Raw genomic sequence first — 15,949 nt, 5'->3', positions numbered from 1 at the left:
TCCCCCTCCCCTCCCAACTCTAGGGGAAAGATATTGCAAAATCTCCATTCCCACTCCACTCTGGGACCAGCCAGAGGTGGTATTTGCCGGTTCTCTGAACTACTCACAATTTCCGCTATCGGTTCTCCAGAACCTGCTGAATTTCACCCCTGCCTATAGGTCATCTAGTCCACCCCCCCCCCCACCCAACTGTCAAGCAGGAGACCCTGCACCATTTCTGACGAATGGCAGTCCAATCTCTTCTTGAAAGGCTCAAGTGATGAAGCCCCCCACAACTTCCGAAGGGAAGCTGTTCTCTTGGTTGATTGTTCTCACTGTCAGAAAAGTTATCCTTATTTGAATCTCTTCTTGGTCAGTTTCCATCCATTATTCCTTGTCTGGCCTTTAGGTGCTTTGGAAAATAGTTTGATCCTCTCCTCTCTACGGCAGCCCCTCAAATGTGTCTCCACTTCAACTTCCAGAACTGGCTGGGGTATTCTGGGAGTTGAAGTCCGCCAGGCTTAAAGTTGCCAGGGTTGGAGACCCCTGGTCTGGGGCACTTGTGGGCGACCTCCTTATCTGGAGAGGAATTATAAAGAGCCAGTCTACTTTCTAATTCTTCATTCCAATCTGTTTATTAACTCTACTTTTAGCAGGGTTGTCTTCAGTTTACTATTTCTTCCCTAGTGTTACCTAGAATTTTTATTAATAAAAATCTACCCTATATTTTCTGATTGTGTGCATAGTTGTATAAATTATGACAAAACACGGGGTGCTGGGAGAAAAATTAAACTGATTTAAAGGAAAAATACATATAATGATGCATACCTAATGATAATTTTTGATACAGTGCTGTATTTTTATTGTAGTCCAATACTTTCATGTATTTTTATTTAAACATGTCTAAATAGATGGGGGTGGGGAAGGTGTTAAAAAGTTTTGTAAAATAATCATAGTTGTTGGACTGGATGATTCCCGAATACTAGCTCCTATGATCATGAATTTGCAAATATTAGTTCTTTTATATAGCATTTGCATTGTTATGTAACAAGAGTTCAGTCATTACTCTATGAAGTTAGAGCTTCTTGCTGTATTATCTAGAACACTGCTTTGGATTATACTCTGACATAGTTGAGTTCATTTTCAAAGACCGTTCAGTCTTTAGAATGCCTGAATATCTGGTGATTTGACTCTTAGCTACATTTCGGTGATTCACTTGTCATACACAAAACAATACATTTGCTTCTTGTATGCAAACATAATAAAATCTGGAGTAGTAACACAACAGAAACACCATGATTCTGCATTCCAGCTCTAAACAGAAAAACTACTGTAGGTTTTTTGGAAGCAGTGTATATTTTATCTCTTCACTCACAAGCTAGCTTTTACAGACAGCTATAAGTTTGATCCAGCCATTTTTACAAGGAGTGCTTTGTTTGCATGCAAAGGACCATTCACTTAAATGAGTGTTCTGGGATTTGCTCTTATTGCTATAAATCAGAATGTGATCTGGGTGCTGGTGCCAGAAATGGTCAACTTAAGTCAAATTCAGTTGAAAGACTTGCCCAGAATATAGTGCAAAGGACAAAAAATGAAGAGCAGTGATTGATTATCTGTTTTCCTTCATGCTAAAGCTACTTGAAAGTAATAAATTTGAACAAAACTGATGTTGGGTTGTCATCAACACATTGAATAAAACAATGCATTGGCTAATGTTCTTTGGGTCGTTTTAATTTCCTTCACAGCTGGCTGAAGAGCTGCAGAATAAACCACTAAACAACGAGATCAGAGAACTCTTGCAGCTGCTATCCAAGCCCAATCTCAAGGTAAGAGTGTGTGGTTTGTACCTGTTAACCTGCAGAATTGCTCACTTCTCAGTTTTGAAAGTATGGTGACATTTCTATGAACATTCTTATGTCCATATGTATGTGCAGAATTGCTAGAATAAAATGTTGAAGGCGTTAGAGAAAAAGATCTATAATACAGCACATTGTTTGATTGTAGTTTAATGATATATTTTATATCTTATACCATGCAGACTAAGAAGCAATAAAGTATTAAAACATAAATATAAATATTTATAGCTAAAAATTCATTTCATTGCTACCATCCAAAATCCTTATGCGAAAGACTGTTTTTACTGCTATTAAGCCAAATCTTGCTACGTTCTTAGAGTAATACCAACTTTTGACAGGATCTCAGAAGTTATTTAGTTCAAGCGGTTGTTCAATGTAGGATCTGCTAAAACAGTTTGGACAAATGTCCCACCATTTCTGCAGATCTTACTATGGTGCAAAACATAGCCAAATAATTTACCAATACCAAAACAACTGGAGAGAATTCAGTCAGTTTAGTCAATCCTGTAAGTCATTCAACTGCAGCAAGGAACCTGAAAATCAAGCTAACATAAGTATGTATATATGTAAATCAGTGGTGGGTTTCAAATTTTCTTACTGGTTCTGTGGGTGTGGCTTGTTTTGTAGGTGTGGCTTGGCAGTTATGTGATGGGTGGGAGGGGCTTGGTGGTCATGTAACCGGGTGGGAGTGGCCAATTTAGCTGTCCATTTTGCCATTTTGCATTCCATTAAACAATACACAGCAGCCCCCTTTTCTACTCTTCAATACTGCATGAAGTTCTCTAGCTTTTTTTTACTAGGGAGGAGAGGTTGGCAATGCCTGGGGATTTCTGGGAGTTTCTCCTCTGTGTTAGAGGCATCAAAATAACCAAGATGATATAAGGTCTCCTGCTGGAGCAGGGGGTTGAACTAGATGACCTCTGAGATCCCTTTCAGCCCTGGATTGCTGTGCTGCTTCAAAGCATCATCTGAAGCTGCGTCTAGTGCCAGGTTTGTGGTCCTTCCTTCCTCTCCTTTTTCTCTCCCTCCCTCCATATCTTATTTACTTAACCTCCTGTCCTTCTCTCTTTCTTTCTTTCTTTCTTTCTTTCTTTCTTTCTTTCTTTCTTTCTTTCTTTCTTTCTTCCTCTCTTTCTCCCTTCCCTTCCCTCTTTCTCCTTTCTTTTCTTCCCTTTCTTTTTCCCTTCCCTCTTTCTATCTTTCTTTCTCCATTCCCTCCCTTTCTTTCTCCCCTCCCTCCCTCCCTTTCTTTCTTTCTTTCTTTCTTTTTCCCTCCCTTTTTCCTTCCTCCCTTTCTCCCTTCCTGTAAAGAACCCCAGAAGGTCTTTGTTAGGAGGAAGAAAAGCCAGATGTTTTGAAACTGAGAACATGCCCATTGATCATCTGGCATTCTTAGAGCTCCACTATTGATTAGCCTGAGCAAGGATAGCTAGCAGCACTTTCAATAAGCTCTCAAGTTAAGCTCAGTGCACTTTTGGATCCGCAAACGGTGAAGGTTTCTTTCTTTATTTCTCCCTTGAAGGCCCCCCCCTTCAGCCTATTTTTGCTGCAGGGAGGCTTGCTAGGCACCCCCACACCCCATTTTGGGCCTAGCAGGCCTCCCTGAAGCCCTCTGGGAGCAAAAATAGGACTCGTGGGGACTTATGGAATGGGGAAGGTAAGGTTGTGAGCTCAGTGTGGATGGTCGGGGGGACGACAACAAACTCCCGAGAGGGGGGGCTAGCGCAAGAGGAGGCAGGAGGAGGCAGCTCAGTTGGACAGGCACCACATGGGAACTGGGAAGGCAACTTAGGCAGGCAAGCCGCCCGGGAGATGATGAGTGACTGGATGGGGTGGTGGAGCGAGTGATGGGGGATCAGTTCGGGGGCATGGCCAGCCTGCTATCCCTACCGGTTTGGCAACCCAGGCCCAATTTCCACTACCGGTTCGCCCGAACCCATGCGAACCGGTAGGAACCAACCTCTGATGTAAATGAGTTACACACATAAATGCTCTCAGTGAATCTGCATTTCTTCCTTCATCTTGGTTTGTAAATGTGAAAATTACCATTGCAGTTATTGCAGTTCACATTCAAATACTGGGTTCTTACATTGCATAAGCCATAATGTCATTTGTTTTGGCATAACAGTTTGTGTAGTAAAAGTAATAAAAAGTAAACAGTACATGAACCTTGCCAATTGTAATATATTATATTGGTTTTCATTTGAACAGGAGCTAAGTTCAGTTTGTAATAAACTTAATTTTCTCTGCATTCAACTATGCTATGACTCTCACAGGTATACAGATTTATCTGGGCTTACTGTAGAAACTAGGGAGGGTGGGGGTCCAACTAGTAGGAGACCTCTAGGAATTACCAGTATTGTTGGCTGAACTTGGAAATGACAAAGTTATATTTCCATATTTAATATTGCTGCCAAGAAAATGATCTGAATATGTCCATCATGTGGTCCTGAATCAAGTTCATTTCGAAAAAGAATTCACCTTTCCAACTTTTTCAAATTTATCTGGTAAGTTCTTCCATGCTAAACCCCATCATGTGGTGGTTATTGTGCCTGGTTTAGAGTGACCTAGTTTGGGGGATTCTTAGCTAATTGGCTTTTGCAGTTTCTGCTGAAGTAGAAGTTTCTGCTTCCAAAATATGTGGATTAAAATAAAAGTTGTGAAAAACGGTAGAAACCGTATGCTTCCTAAATGCAATTTGGTGATGTACATAGGCCAAAAGCATAGCGTTCAGATGAATCTTTTGAGGCATTACAATGATAATGGGATTGGTATGTATCCAAAGGAAAATTGGCATATGTGTGACTAACATAGAAGACGCATCATGCTTTCCTGCATCAGTGTTAATAGCAACTGAAGCATTGCTGCCTCGTGCGATTAGCAGTACACTGAATTAATTTTATGTTTTAGGAAAGAGAAAGAGTTCTATATGTCAGGCTGAAATGTTCCAATTTGGTTCCACTTGGTGTATGTTTTTGGGGAGTATTTCAAGAAAAGCAGAGACTTCTTATATCACAATTGTTAGATAGTTGGCAGTCAGATTGCTCTAAATAAATTTGAAAATCAGTGCAAATATACTAAGCAACAAATCTTAAATTTTGAGAATGACAAAAAGCTAAAAAAAATGAATCAAGCAATCTTGAAGTTGCTCAGTAAAGAAAACCAGTTGAATTCTTTAAAGTGATATAAAGTAAGAAAAAGAAAAGTGGAGTTATTTTTAGGGAGCAATGGAAGGATTTTCTTTTTACTTTTATGCTATCTTGTTCTTTTCCTTGCTTCAGCAATGTAATTTGATATCCATACAAGTTTGTTATCTTCCTGGTTATAGTTGCTTACCCATTTCCAGTAACTGGTTTAATGAAATAAATTTAAACATAATATGGGTATATGCTTAACTGCTATCATGCTAAAACATATTATAAATCTTTATGTTTAAAAGTTTCTAAATTAATACTGTACAGGTAATCCTCAATTGCGCCCAAAATTTTTGTTGCTAAGTAGGAAACTCGTTAAGTAATTTTGCCCCACTTTTTGACTTTTCTTGCCACATTTGTTAACTGAATCCCTGCAGTTGTTAAATTAGTAACAGGGTTATTAAGTTAACCTTAACAGAATAATAGAGTTGGATGGGATCTTGCAGTTCATCTAGTACAAACCCCCACCCAAGCAGGAGACCCTACACCATTCTGACAGATGGCAGTTCAGTCTGTTCTTGCTTGTCATAAGGTCGCAAAAGGGGATCACGTGACCAGGGACACTCTCGACCGTCATAAATGTGAGTCAGTTGTCAAGCATCTGTATGTAAATCACATGACCATGGGGATGTTGCAATGGTCATAAGTGTGAAAAATGGTCATAAGTCCCTTTTTTCAGTGCTGTTGTAACTTCAAACAGCCGCTAAGTGAACTGTTGTAAGTCAAGGGCTATCTGTAGTCACCTGTAGTCATGTTTGTATGTCCATATGTACTAAGACCAAAAAAAATGCTCTTCCTTTCTTTCTTTCTATCTAGCCATCTGTCATACTACAATACAAAGTTTATTTTGTTTTATTCCCAGCAATTATTCTTCCTGTTATCCTGTAATGTTCTTTTGTTTTACTCTCTACCCAATTCTATTTTATTTACTATTCTATAGTCTGTCCAATTACTACAGTGCTGTGTTCTAAATAAAAAAAATACTCTTAACATAGTTTTCTACAATATTTAATTATTTAAATTATCCAAATCGGTTTTTCCTTTGGTCTAATTCTCCTAATCCTTTCCGCCCACACTGTCCCATAGTTGTGTGACTTCAATACAGGTAGTCCTCAACTTACGACCACAATGGAGCCCAAAATCTATATTGTCAAGTGAGACATTTGCTAAGTGAATTATGCCCTATTTTACAATCATTCTTACCTCAGTTGTTAAGTGAATCACTTCAGTTGCTGGTTGTTCGGTGAATCTGGTTTCCCCATTGACTTTGCTGGTCAGAAGGTCGTAAAAGGTGATCACAAGACCTTGGGACACAGTAACGGTCATAAATATGAACCAGTTGCCAAGCATCTAAATTTTGATCCCATGATCTTGGGGATGCTGCAAAGGTTGTAACTGTAAAAAAAACAGTCATGAGTCACTTTTTCCAGTGCCGTTGTAACTTTGAATGGTTACTAGATGAACTGTTGTAAGTTGAGAACTGCCTATAGTCTGGATATTGAATGAAAACTGGTTCCTGAAATCAGTTATAACATCACCGATCTGATAGTGGCCATAACCCATTTGCCTGTTAGTCAGGAGTGTTGTCTGTTAGGGGCAGGGCCAACTATCCAAATTTCCTGTTACTGTCTCTCACACACACAAAACTGTGTTTTCTGATTCCGGCTGCCTTTTTGCTATTTATTTCTGTTGCCTTTTACTTCCCTGGCCTTCAGCTCTCTTTCCTTCTGTTTTGTGGACTTATTGTCAACTTCAAACTGAACTTGGCAGAAGCCATTTTGTTGTTTCTCAGTTGCCACACACTGAGGGGGCTGGGGGTCGCGAAGCAGGCTGGAATGCATTGTTAGATACAACACAGAACTGTCTCGTGGGAACCAAGGTCATCTCCACAGGTGTTGGATGAAGATGGAGAGCAGTGCCTAAGGAGCCCACCAATTAACCTAATCGGACAGTGTGACGTGTGATACCTGGGGAGGGGTTCATTTACTATTTTAACTATACTGAAACTGCGGGGAATATTTAGAGCAGAGGTGGTATTCAGCAGGTTCTGACCATTTCTGGAGAACTGGTAGAGGAAATTTTGAGTAGTTCGGAGAACCTGCAAATACCACCTCTGACTGGCCCCACCCGCATCTATTCTCTGCCTCCCAAGTCCCAGCTGATCAGGAGCGAATGGGGATTTTGCAGTAATCTTCCCCTGGAGTGGGGTAGGAATGAGGATTTTACAATATCCTTTCCCTGCCACGCCCATCAAACCATGCTACACCCACCAAGCCACACCCACAGAACCGGTAGTAAAAAAAAATTGAATCCCACCACTGATTTAGAGTTGGTTTTACATGTAATCGTTCCAGTATAATGTGCCAGTAAGTTTTTTGAGAAAGATCTCAGTCTCAGAATTCTGATTTGATTGGGGTTCGTTAGGGGGAACCTTGACACGTGTCTTTTCTATGGGTGTTCTTCGCATAGTTCTTGTTCATTTGCTGAACAATGGTTTCAACCGCTGCTCTTCCTTCTCACCGCATCCCTCCTGGAATCTTGCTGACCTCTTGCAATTGGGGACCAAAGAAAGGGAGTGGGGAGGGAGGGAGCACAGTGGCTTGCCATTGGCCCACTTTTCTCTTTTTTATACTATGTACCCATTAGGTAGCTTATAAAGGGCATCTGTTTCAAATTTGCTTCTGCTTTTCAGAATTTGTTTTCAGTTTTTCTCCTCTACCATTTGAAAGCTTTTTTTAGAACTTATAAAAATTGATTAACTAGATATTGCTACAGCAGTATCATCTTTCACACTTACTCTACTGTTGGAGAATTTTAAAGACTCCCTAATTTAATTGTTTTTATTCGAAAGACTTACTGATGACCTTGTGTAGGCTCAGAAATCAGCAGGATGAGGCATAGTTAGAACTTGGAAGGAAGACTTTCAGGGATTAACAGGACTGTAAGACAGACTGGAAAACTGAAAAAAATGTGGCAGCCACCTTTGTATCATGTTTATGAATCATCAGGAGATTTTTCTGTTTTAAGCAAATGGATCTGATTAAATAATTTTAAAAATCCTTCTGAAAGTATGGGTTGAATTAGCAAGGGAGGAAAAAGAGGTGCCATAGAAAAGAAAATGAGTACTGTAACCAGATGGGCATGAAGTAGCTGCTTCTTTGAGTGGATATTTAAAAATATGTAGACAGTCCAGTGTCTCCTGATATTAACAATCTCAAAGAAGAGGAAACGAGTTTAAAGAATGAAAAAAGTGTTTAACTTTGAATGTACTATATTTTATTAGTAAGAGCTGCAGACTAATTCCCTGATGCAGAAGAGTAGATGTTCAGTGTTTAGAACTTTCAATGCAGGAAATTAATCTTTTTTTTAACATGTAAAAATAAAAGTTACCATAGTAAGAAAAAAAATCATTGTAATATTATTCAAAATAGCACTATTTCAGCAGCAGTCATTGTTTTAAAAGGATACACATGTCACATCGTATGGATGGATATTTTTGAGCTGCTAGTATGTCTCTTGTTTGCAAAAGAAAGAGGATGGTTAGAAAGACTATGTATTCATATCTTGGTTAGTTAATTGTAATATTTTTGGAATGATGATGGTGATTGCATTTTTCATGAGTTCTGAATCAGTTTAAGAATAGATTTTTAACATATTTTCTTATACATTGAAATGAAAATTGGTACCATTGCCTTTGTGCAAAGAATATTGTACATCAATTATGCATGGTATGGAATTTTCAATGTTCTATTTTGATCAGTTATACACATCCAATATCAATATTTATATTAGATTATATATGAATCATACTAGCTTTAACATTCTAAGTGTGATGCATGGTTATAGTAATGGAATACACCTAAAAATTCTTCTGTTCATATGAATAATAGCTTTTAGATGGTGAATCTGGAAAAATAATAATCCTGTGAAGACAAGATCTCTAAAATACGCATAACCATTAAACATTTTCTTTCTTTTCATGAACAAAAAGAGTCCAGTTTTCTGCTTCTCTTCACTGATTTCTTAGAAGTTTGTGTTTGTATTGCAGTTTTGTTAAATTGAACAAATACATCCTTTCAACAATACAGAATGCAGCTCCTTTGATTTTATTCTGGAACAAAGTACTGTTCCTAAGCTTTGAGGGACACATGGTGCCAAATCACTCCTGATGAGATGCAAACTGTATTTAGGTCTGCAACTGAAATGGTAAATTACCAATGCAGATATTGATATGCTTTTTAGTTGACAGTTGTTTTTAACCCAATTTTTTTGCAGGCTTTGCTCTCTGTGCACGATATTGTTGCTGAGAAAAGCTATGATCCTGTATTGCCTCCCATGCCTGACGATATTGATAATGAAGAAGATTCTGTGAAAATCATCAGGCTCGTAAAAAATAGAGAACCTCTGGTACGTTTTAGCACTTAAATAATAATCAGCAGCAGCAATAGCAGCAGCATTTGGCTAATATTCTAAAAATGAGTTGATGGCATTACATAGTTTTGTACTAACCAACAGCTGGACTCCATCCAAACTTATATTATTTTCATTCCTTGCCATACAATTCAGTTTGAACAGTTAGTCACATTTAAGCCGTGCTGATTCTATGCAGCTAGCTAAAGAAAAAAAGAATGGAATCAGGATTCAGAATCTGATTGTATTCTGCATTTTTAGTTTTAACTAGCCAATAAACCGGCGTTGCCCAAGTATTTATTTATAGGGGGAAAATGTCCGGACCAAACGTAATTTCTAATGTTGGATTTTACCCTTTCCCAGAGGGATCCCCCTTGTGGAGTACTGTGAAGCCATTATCATGGCAACCCCACTGCCCTGTATAGTAGAAGCCATTTTATAGTAGTACAGTAGAAGCCATTTTAAGGCACAACAGGCTGTATCTTGACAGAACACACAACCTGAGGGGTTTATGGGTCTCTTACTCCCACAATATTTTTCTCCAGAGCGAAATCATCTTGTGTACTAAGTTTGGTTGAGATTGCTCGAGGCATTCCAGAGTTATGCTGGAACACACACACACACACAGACACACATTTTTTTATATATATAAAAAAGAGTCAAGAAGACCAAAGAGGCCATACTGTATGTGTTATGTTGTTTTTATATTTGTATGATCTTCTTCATGAGTTGACTTTATGTTCTGTTGTTTCTTCTGCTTCCTTCATCATCTATATTTTGAATCATTTGATGAGTTTTCAATTCTGGCCTTGATTGCATTAGTTCAGATGGCTTCATCTTGAAGAGCCAAAATAAAGCCTTCAGTTTATTTTTAAATTCCAGTTATCAATCATTGCCAGATTTTATCTTTTATGTACCTCCCCCCCGCCCCCCGGCCATGATTGAACAGTTAATTCAAATACATTTTATAATCAATCCACAAAAGCTAAATTGGTTCTTTAGCTTTTGAAGTTCTCAAAAATCAAAATATCAATCAGAAGTTGATTGTTTGTGCATCAGCATTTCCTTCTATTTCTGTTCTGTTAGAAAATTATCATTTTCTTCTAAATAATCTTAGATGTTGTTCACTATAATGCCAAATTAAAGATAAAAATCAAATGGGAAAACTAATAATAAGAGCAACAATAATTTTAAAAAATTCAAGTTACCAAAAACAACATCTAGAAAAATTTTATGTGGTTCAGCTTTAATTTTATATTAATTCTTAGATTTATTTTTAAAGGGAGCTACTATTAAAAGGGATGAAAACACAGGAGCTGTTGTTGTGGCTCGGATAATGCGTGGGGGAGCGGCAGATCGAAGTGGTAAGAATTTTTAAACTACGTTTACAGGTATTGAATGCAGAATTTAATTTCCAAAGTTTTAAATGTTAAATCAAGCAAAATCTATTAATTGCTGTCATGGAATTTAATTCATCTTTTATCAGGTATAGATTATTGGAGCAGATGTACAACCATGATATTGTGTATATATTATGCATGCAGTATTTTTAAAAAAGAATTAGGATGTTGTCATTTTTTCATATTATGGCAGTTTGTAAAATCAGTTTCTATATTTGTATCAAGGTTATTATTATTATAGCTTTATTTATTAGCCTATATAGGCCATACCAAACACATCACCAATAAAATCATATGCAAAAAAATTAGAATAAGAGTAGGGTAAAATACAGTAATTATAGGATAAGATACAATACAATTTAATACATAAATATGTTAAATAGAATAAAATACATAAAATTATATTTCTGTGTCACCCCTACAATCCACCCCAATCAGTCCCATGTATGCAGATCTCAACCGAACCATTTTGTTTAAGTACTGTGCTGTATTACATGTTATTTTCAGGTTCTGGCTGCACAAAAAAGTAGGTTGTTCAAGGTATTCTTGCCACTTTACAATAATATATCACATTCTTTAGCTGATGGCGCAGGAAGGTCCAGGAATGGGTTGTTCAATCCTTATTTACCCAAGAGACTGAGTCAGAATTTAAGCCACACCTCCAGCTTCCCCTGCTGATATCCAGTTCCGACTCAGTCTTGCCCGAAAAGAGATATAATTTTTTTTGCTGTGAGTGAAAATTGGTTTCATCCTTAGAATAGTTTGATTTACAGAAATGTTTTCTTTATTTCTTTCGATTATCTTAATGTCACTATTGGATGGAAGATATTTGAACTTGGCTCACAAGTTCTTTTCCACCTGCTTGTGTTAGGGTAGCGAATTGTATGGGCTGGATCCTGCTGGAGGTTCCCAGGTTCCCTGCAGGCAAGCAACAGGCTATGCCGGCCATCGGAGTCCATTGCGGCTCCGTTCGGCTTGATTTTGATTACTGGCTCATGAGTGGGCCAGGGAAGTTGCCCTGCGTTGCCGCTGGATCTCAGGGGCTGCAGCGGGCGGACATCGAGGCTGCTGGTGCGAGGAGCGTGTGTGTGGCATGCCAGCGTTCCCGCGTAGCTGCAGACATCCGGAATGACAGGAAGGTGCGATCGGCGCTGGCTAAGACTTGCAGAGGGCTACGTGGCTGACTGGATGCTCTTGGGACTGTTTGCTCACCGGCACCATTTGTTTTCCTGCAAGCTGCTTCCTCGTGAGTATGGTGCCCTGGGGCGGCCATTTTTGGGAGAGCTTCTTGGGCAGTGGCCATCTTGGGAAGGTCCTCGTGGCAGAGGCCATTTTGTTAGTGACCATGAGGCGACAGCCATTTTGTTTGAACCTCCCGTGGGTCACATGGTCGGCGGTCATTTTGTTTCCCCTTTTCTCTGCCGCAAGGCTCATTGACTACTGGCCCTGGTGAGGACAGTCACAGATTACTGTGCTGGTTACTGAACTGGTCAGTGTGAGGCCTTGGGCGAAGAGTTGCTACAAGACCATGGCTGATTCCAGCGGTGAAAGTAGCTCTGGGGCGACTTCTGCAGCTCCTTTATGGATGTCATTCAGAAGCAGTGGGCCAAGCCAGGTACCTTCCCCACCCCGGGTGGGAATGACAGACGATTCTATAATATGGAACCTGATTTCTCCCAGGCATCACAGGTTCCGGAGGTGGACGCTCCTGCGGCCACCCTGGCATCCCCAACTCCCATGGTGGCGAGTGATGTGGCCGACAATCTGAAGGCAGAAGATAAGAGGACTGAACTGGTGTTGCGTAAGACCTTCCTGGCGGCAACGTGGGCGATCAAGGCCGCTTCTTCTGCATCCTTCTTCAATCATGCCACGCTGATGTGGCTTGAACAAATGCAGAAGCGTGTCCCGGCGCACTATGTGAGGCTGCTTCAAGACATCAGCAAGGTCAAACTCAGTTTTTGGCAGATGCGACCTTGAACGCCGCGCTAAGTTTGCCTCCAGGGCTCTTTCTTCCTCTGTTTCAGCTAGGCGGATGGTGTGGCTCTGAAACTGGCAGGCCGAGGTCAAAGCGAAGTGGAAGCTGGCAGCAGGTCCATATGCGGGGGGAAAGCTATTTGGCGAGGTTCTCGACTCAATCCTCATTGAGGATAAGAACAAACGTAAGGTTTTGCCTGCCACGACTAAGAAGCAGGAACACAAGTACATACCGTATAGACGCAGGGCACCCTATAGGGGTACTGACACATACTATCATTATCAGCCTAGAAATGTTCAGCCACGTCAGGACAGGGGACAGGATAGGTCTTCTTATAGGGATAGGTCACAATTCCAACCCCAGGGTAGGCGGCCCTTTCGGGGGGGGCAGACGCCCCTTCCGCCAGAATAAATGAGCGGGTTTGGACGGCTCCCATTGGTGGTCAGTTGGCATTTGCCGACCGATGGGAGAGTATTACTTCGGATCTCTGGGTCCTTAACATGGTGAAGTTTGGCCTGCGACTGGAATTCCTATCCGTCCGTCCGAATTCCTTTCGTACGTTTACGTCCTCCAAGTGCGCACTTAAGAGACAGCTCATGCGCCAGGCGATTGACCCCCTGTTGGAGATCCAGGCGGTAATGGTGGTTCCTCAGGAGGACCAGGGCTGGGGGTTTGATTCCAACCTCTTTGTAGTTCCAAAGTCCTCTGGGGGTTGGAGGGCGATCCTTGACCTTAAATGGTTGAACAGCTACTTAGTTTACAAACTGTTCAAGATGGCATCCCTTCGGTCCATTCTGGAAGGTATCAGGGAAGGTGACTACCTCATGTCCATTAATTTGACAGAGGTTTACCTTCATGTATCTATCCTTCCTGAGCACAGGAAGTTCGTTAGGTTTTCCTACGCTGGTGACCACTACCAGTATAGGGCTCTTCCCTTCGGCCTTGCCTCGGCACCCAGGACTTTCAGAATGGTTCTAATCAGACTTCATTGTTATCTAGATGATATCTTCCTCCAGGCAGAGTCGCCGGAGAGGTCCTGTCAAGATCTAGGCCTAACAGTGGAGACCCTGCAGAGGTATGGGTTCTCAGTAAACTTCCAGAAGAGCCACATGCGACCATCTACCAGACTGTTGCATTTGGGAGAGATCATAGATTCCTCCTCAGGCATGGTGTTCCTGTCCCAGGAGCGCAGGGCTAGCCTGGTGAAACTGGTCAACCAAGTGCAGAGAGAACGGCATGTGCCCATAGTTATCTTATCTCAGTTGTTGAGGAAGATGATTTCATGCATATATCTTGTTCTCTGGGCGAGGCTCCATGCTAGAATTCTCCAGTGGTTCTTGCTCCCGTACCAAAGGAGCAACGCAGCGCCTCGTCCTTCCAGGTTAGAGTACCCCCCCACACATGAGGCTCTCCCTGAGGTGGTGGGTTTCCCCAGTGCTAGCCAGAGGGTGTGTGCTCAGGGAGCTGGAGAGACTTACCCTGACCACAGACGCGAGCCTTTATGGCTGGGGGGCATTGTTGGGGACACAGCTGGCCCAAGGTCGATGGTCCCCTCGGGACCTTACACATAACATAAACTGGCTGGAGCTGTGTGTGGCTCATCTGGCCCTTCGACACTTTCAGGCCCTCGTAGAGCAAAGACATGTCCTACTCCTGATGGACAACGTGGCCACAAAGGCGCATGTAAACAGGGGGGGGGACTCACTCCAGAGACTTCTGGGTGGAATCTCAGCACCTGGGCCATTGGGTGGAGAGGCACCTGTTGTCCATCAAGGCAGAGCACATATCCGGAGACACCAACCACCAGGCGGACTGGCTCAGCAGGGCCACAGTGGACCAGACGGAGTGGCAGCTGGAACCAGAACTGTTCGAGGAGATTTGCAGTAGATTCGGACGGCCAGTGGTGGACCTCTTCAGGTCTCCGGAAAATGCCCAGCTCCCCAATTTTTTCACACAGTTCCCAACTCGGGGAGCGGAGGGGAGCAGTGCCCTATGCAGCAGGTGGCTCCCGGGTCTGCTTTATGCGTTTCTCCCTCTCCCACTGATTCCAGGAGTGTTGGGGAAGATAGTGAAGGAAGGGGTGGAGGTAATCATGGTCGCCCCCAAATGGCCGTGCAGGCCTTGGTTTGCGGACCTCCTAGGTCTGTCCATTGCCAAACCCTGGAGAATCCCGCAGGAGAAGATTCCCTATGCCAGGGGGTCCTGGTCATTCCGGAGCTGCAATGACTCCAGTTCCCTGCCTGGTATTTGAGGGGGAGATTTTAAGAGAGGCAAGGTTCTCCTCGCGGGTGATACAAACCATCATGGCGTCCGGCCACGACCAGGATTTATAACGCCACATGGTCCACTTTTTGTACTTGGTGCCGTAAAGCACGTGTGGATCCCAAATGTCCCTCGCTCCCGGATATCCTGGAATTCCTTCAGGATGGGCTCGATAGGGGATTAGCCCATAAGACACTTCGGAGACAAATCTCGGCCCTGTCGACTGTCCTGGTCTTGGACAGTCGGGAGAGCCTGGGCCGTCATCCGGTGGTGAAGACGTTTCTACGGGGGGCGGCCAGCCTTCGGCCCCCGATAGTTCACAGGTTCCCATCTTGGGATTTGTCCAGGGTCCTCCTGGACCTAGTGGATCCTCCTTTTGAACCGCTGAGGACCGTGTCCTTGCAATTCCTCACATTAAAGGTGGCTTTCCTAGTCACCATCACACCGGCTAGGAGGATTTCAGAGTTAGGTGCCCTCTCTGTCAGGGAGGACCTTTATATTTTCCAGCTTAACACAGTGGTACTGAGGCTTGATCCCGCCTTTATCCCCAAGATAAACTCCTACTTTCATAGGACCCAGGACTTAATTCTTCCGGACTTCTGTCCTAATCCCTCTCATAGAAAGGAGAGGTCCTGGCATAAGCTGGACGTGCGGAGAGCCCTCCGTATTTACATAAAGGGAACGCCGCCCTCCAGAAAAACGGAGGTGTTGTTTGTCTCTTTCCAGCCTTCTGCCATGGGGTCACGGGTGGCGTCCTCTACTATTGGACGCTGGTCGCAGCTTGTATTGCCAGAGCCTATGAGGCGAGGGGCAAACCGTTACCACAGGGTATAACGGCTCATTCGACTAGGAGTGCGGCCATGACGGCCGCAT

At 42.3% G+C, this 15,949-nt stretch overlaps 1 protein-coding gene across 4 annotated transcripts in view; it reads left to right on the top strand.

Moving 5' to 3' along the window:
- Positions 1–15,949, top strand: part of MPP7 (MAGUK p55 scaffold protein 7) — a 96,056-nt gene that overhangs the window by 45,590 nt on the left and 34,517 nt on the right. For all 4 annotated transcript variants that reach the window (XM_081971491.1, XM_081971488.1, XM_081971490.1 and 1 more), the window contains exons 5-7: positions 1,725–1,805; positions 9,305–9,436; positions 10,722–10,803. In XM_081971491.1, the coding sequence (XP_081827617.1) occupies positions 1,725–1,805; positions 9,305–9,436; positions 10,722–10,803 (295 nt within the window). The remainder of the gene's footprint in view (positions 1–1,724; positions 1,806–9,304; positions 9,437–10,721; positions 10,804–15,949) is intronic.

This window comes from Natrix helvetica (genome assembly GCF_964273705.1).
Source record: "Natrix helvetica genome assembly, chromosome: Z".
In the NCBI taxonomy this organism is placed as follows: domain Eukaryota; kingdom Metazoa; phylum Chordata; class Lepidosauria; order Squamata; family Natricidae; genus Natrix; species Natrix helvetica.
The sequence above is the reverse complement of the archived record's forward strand: the minus strand, read 5'-3'. Positions and strand labels throughout refer to the sequence as shown.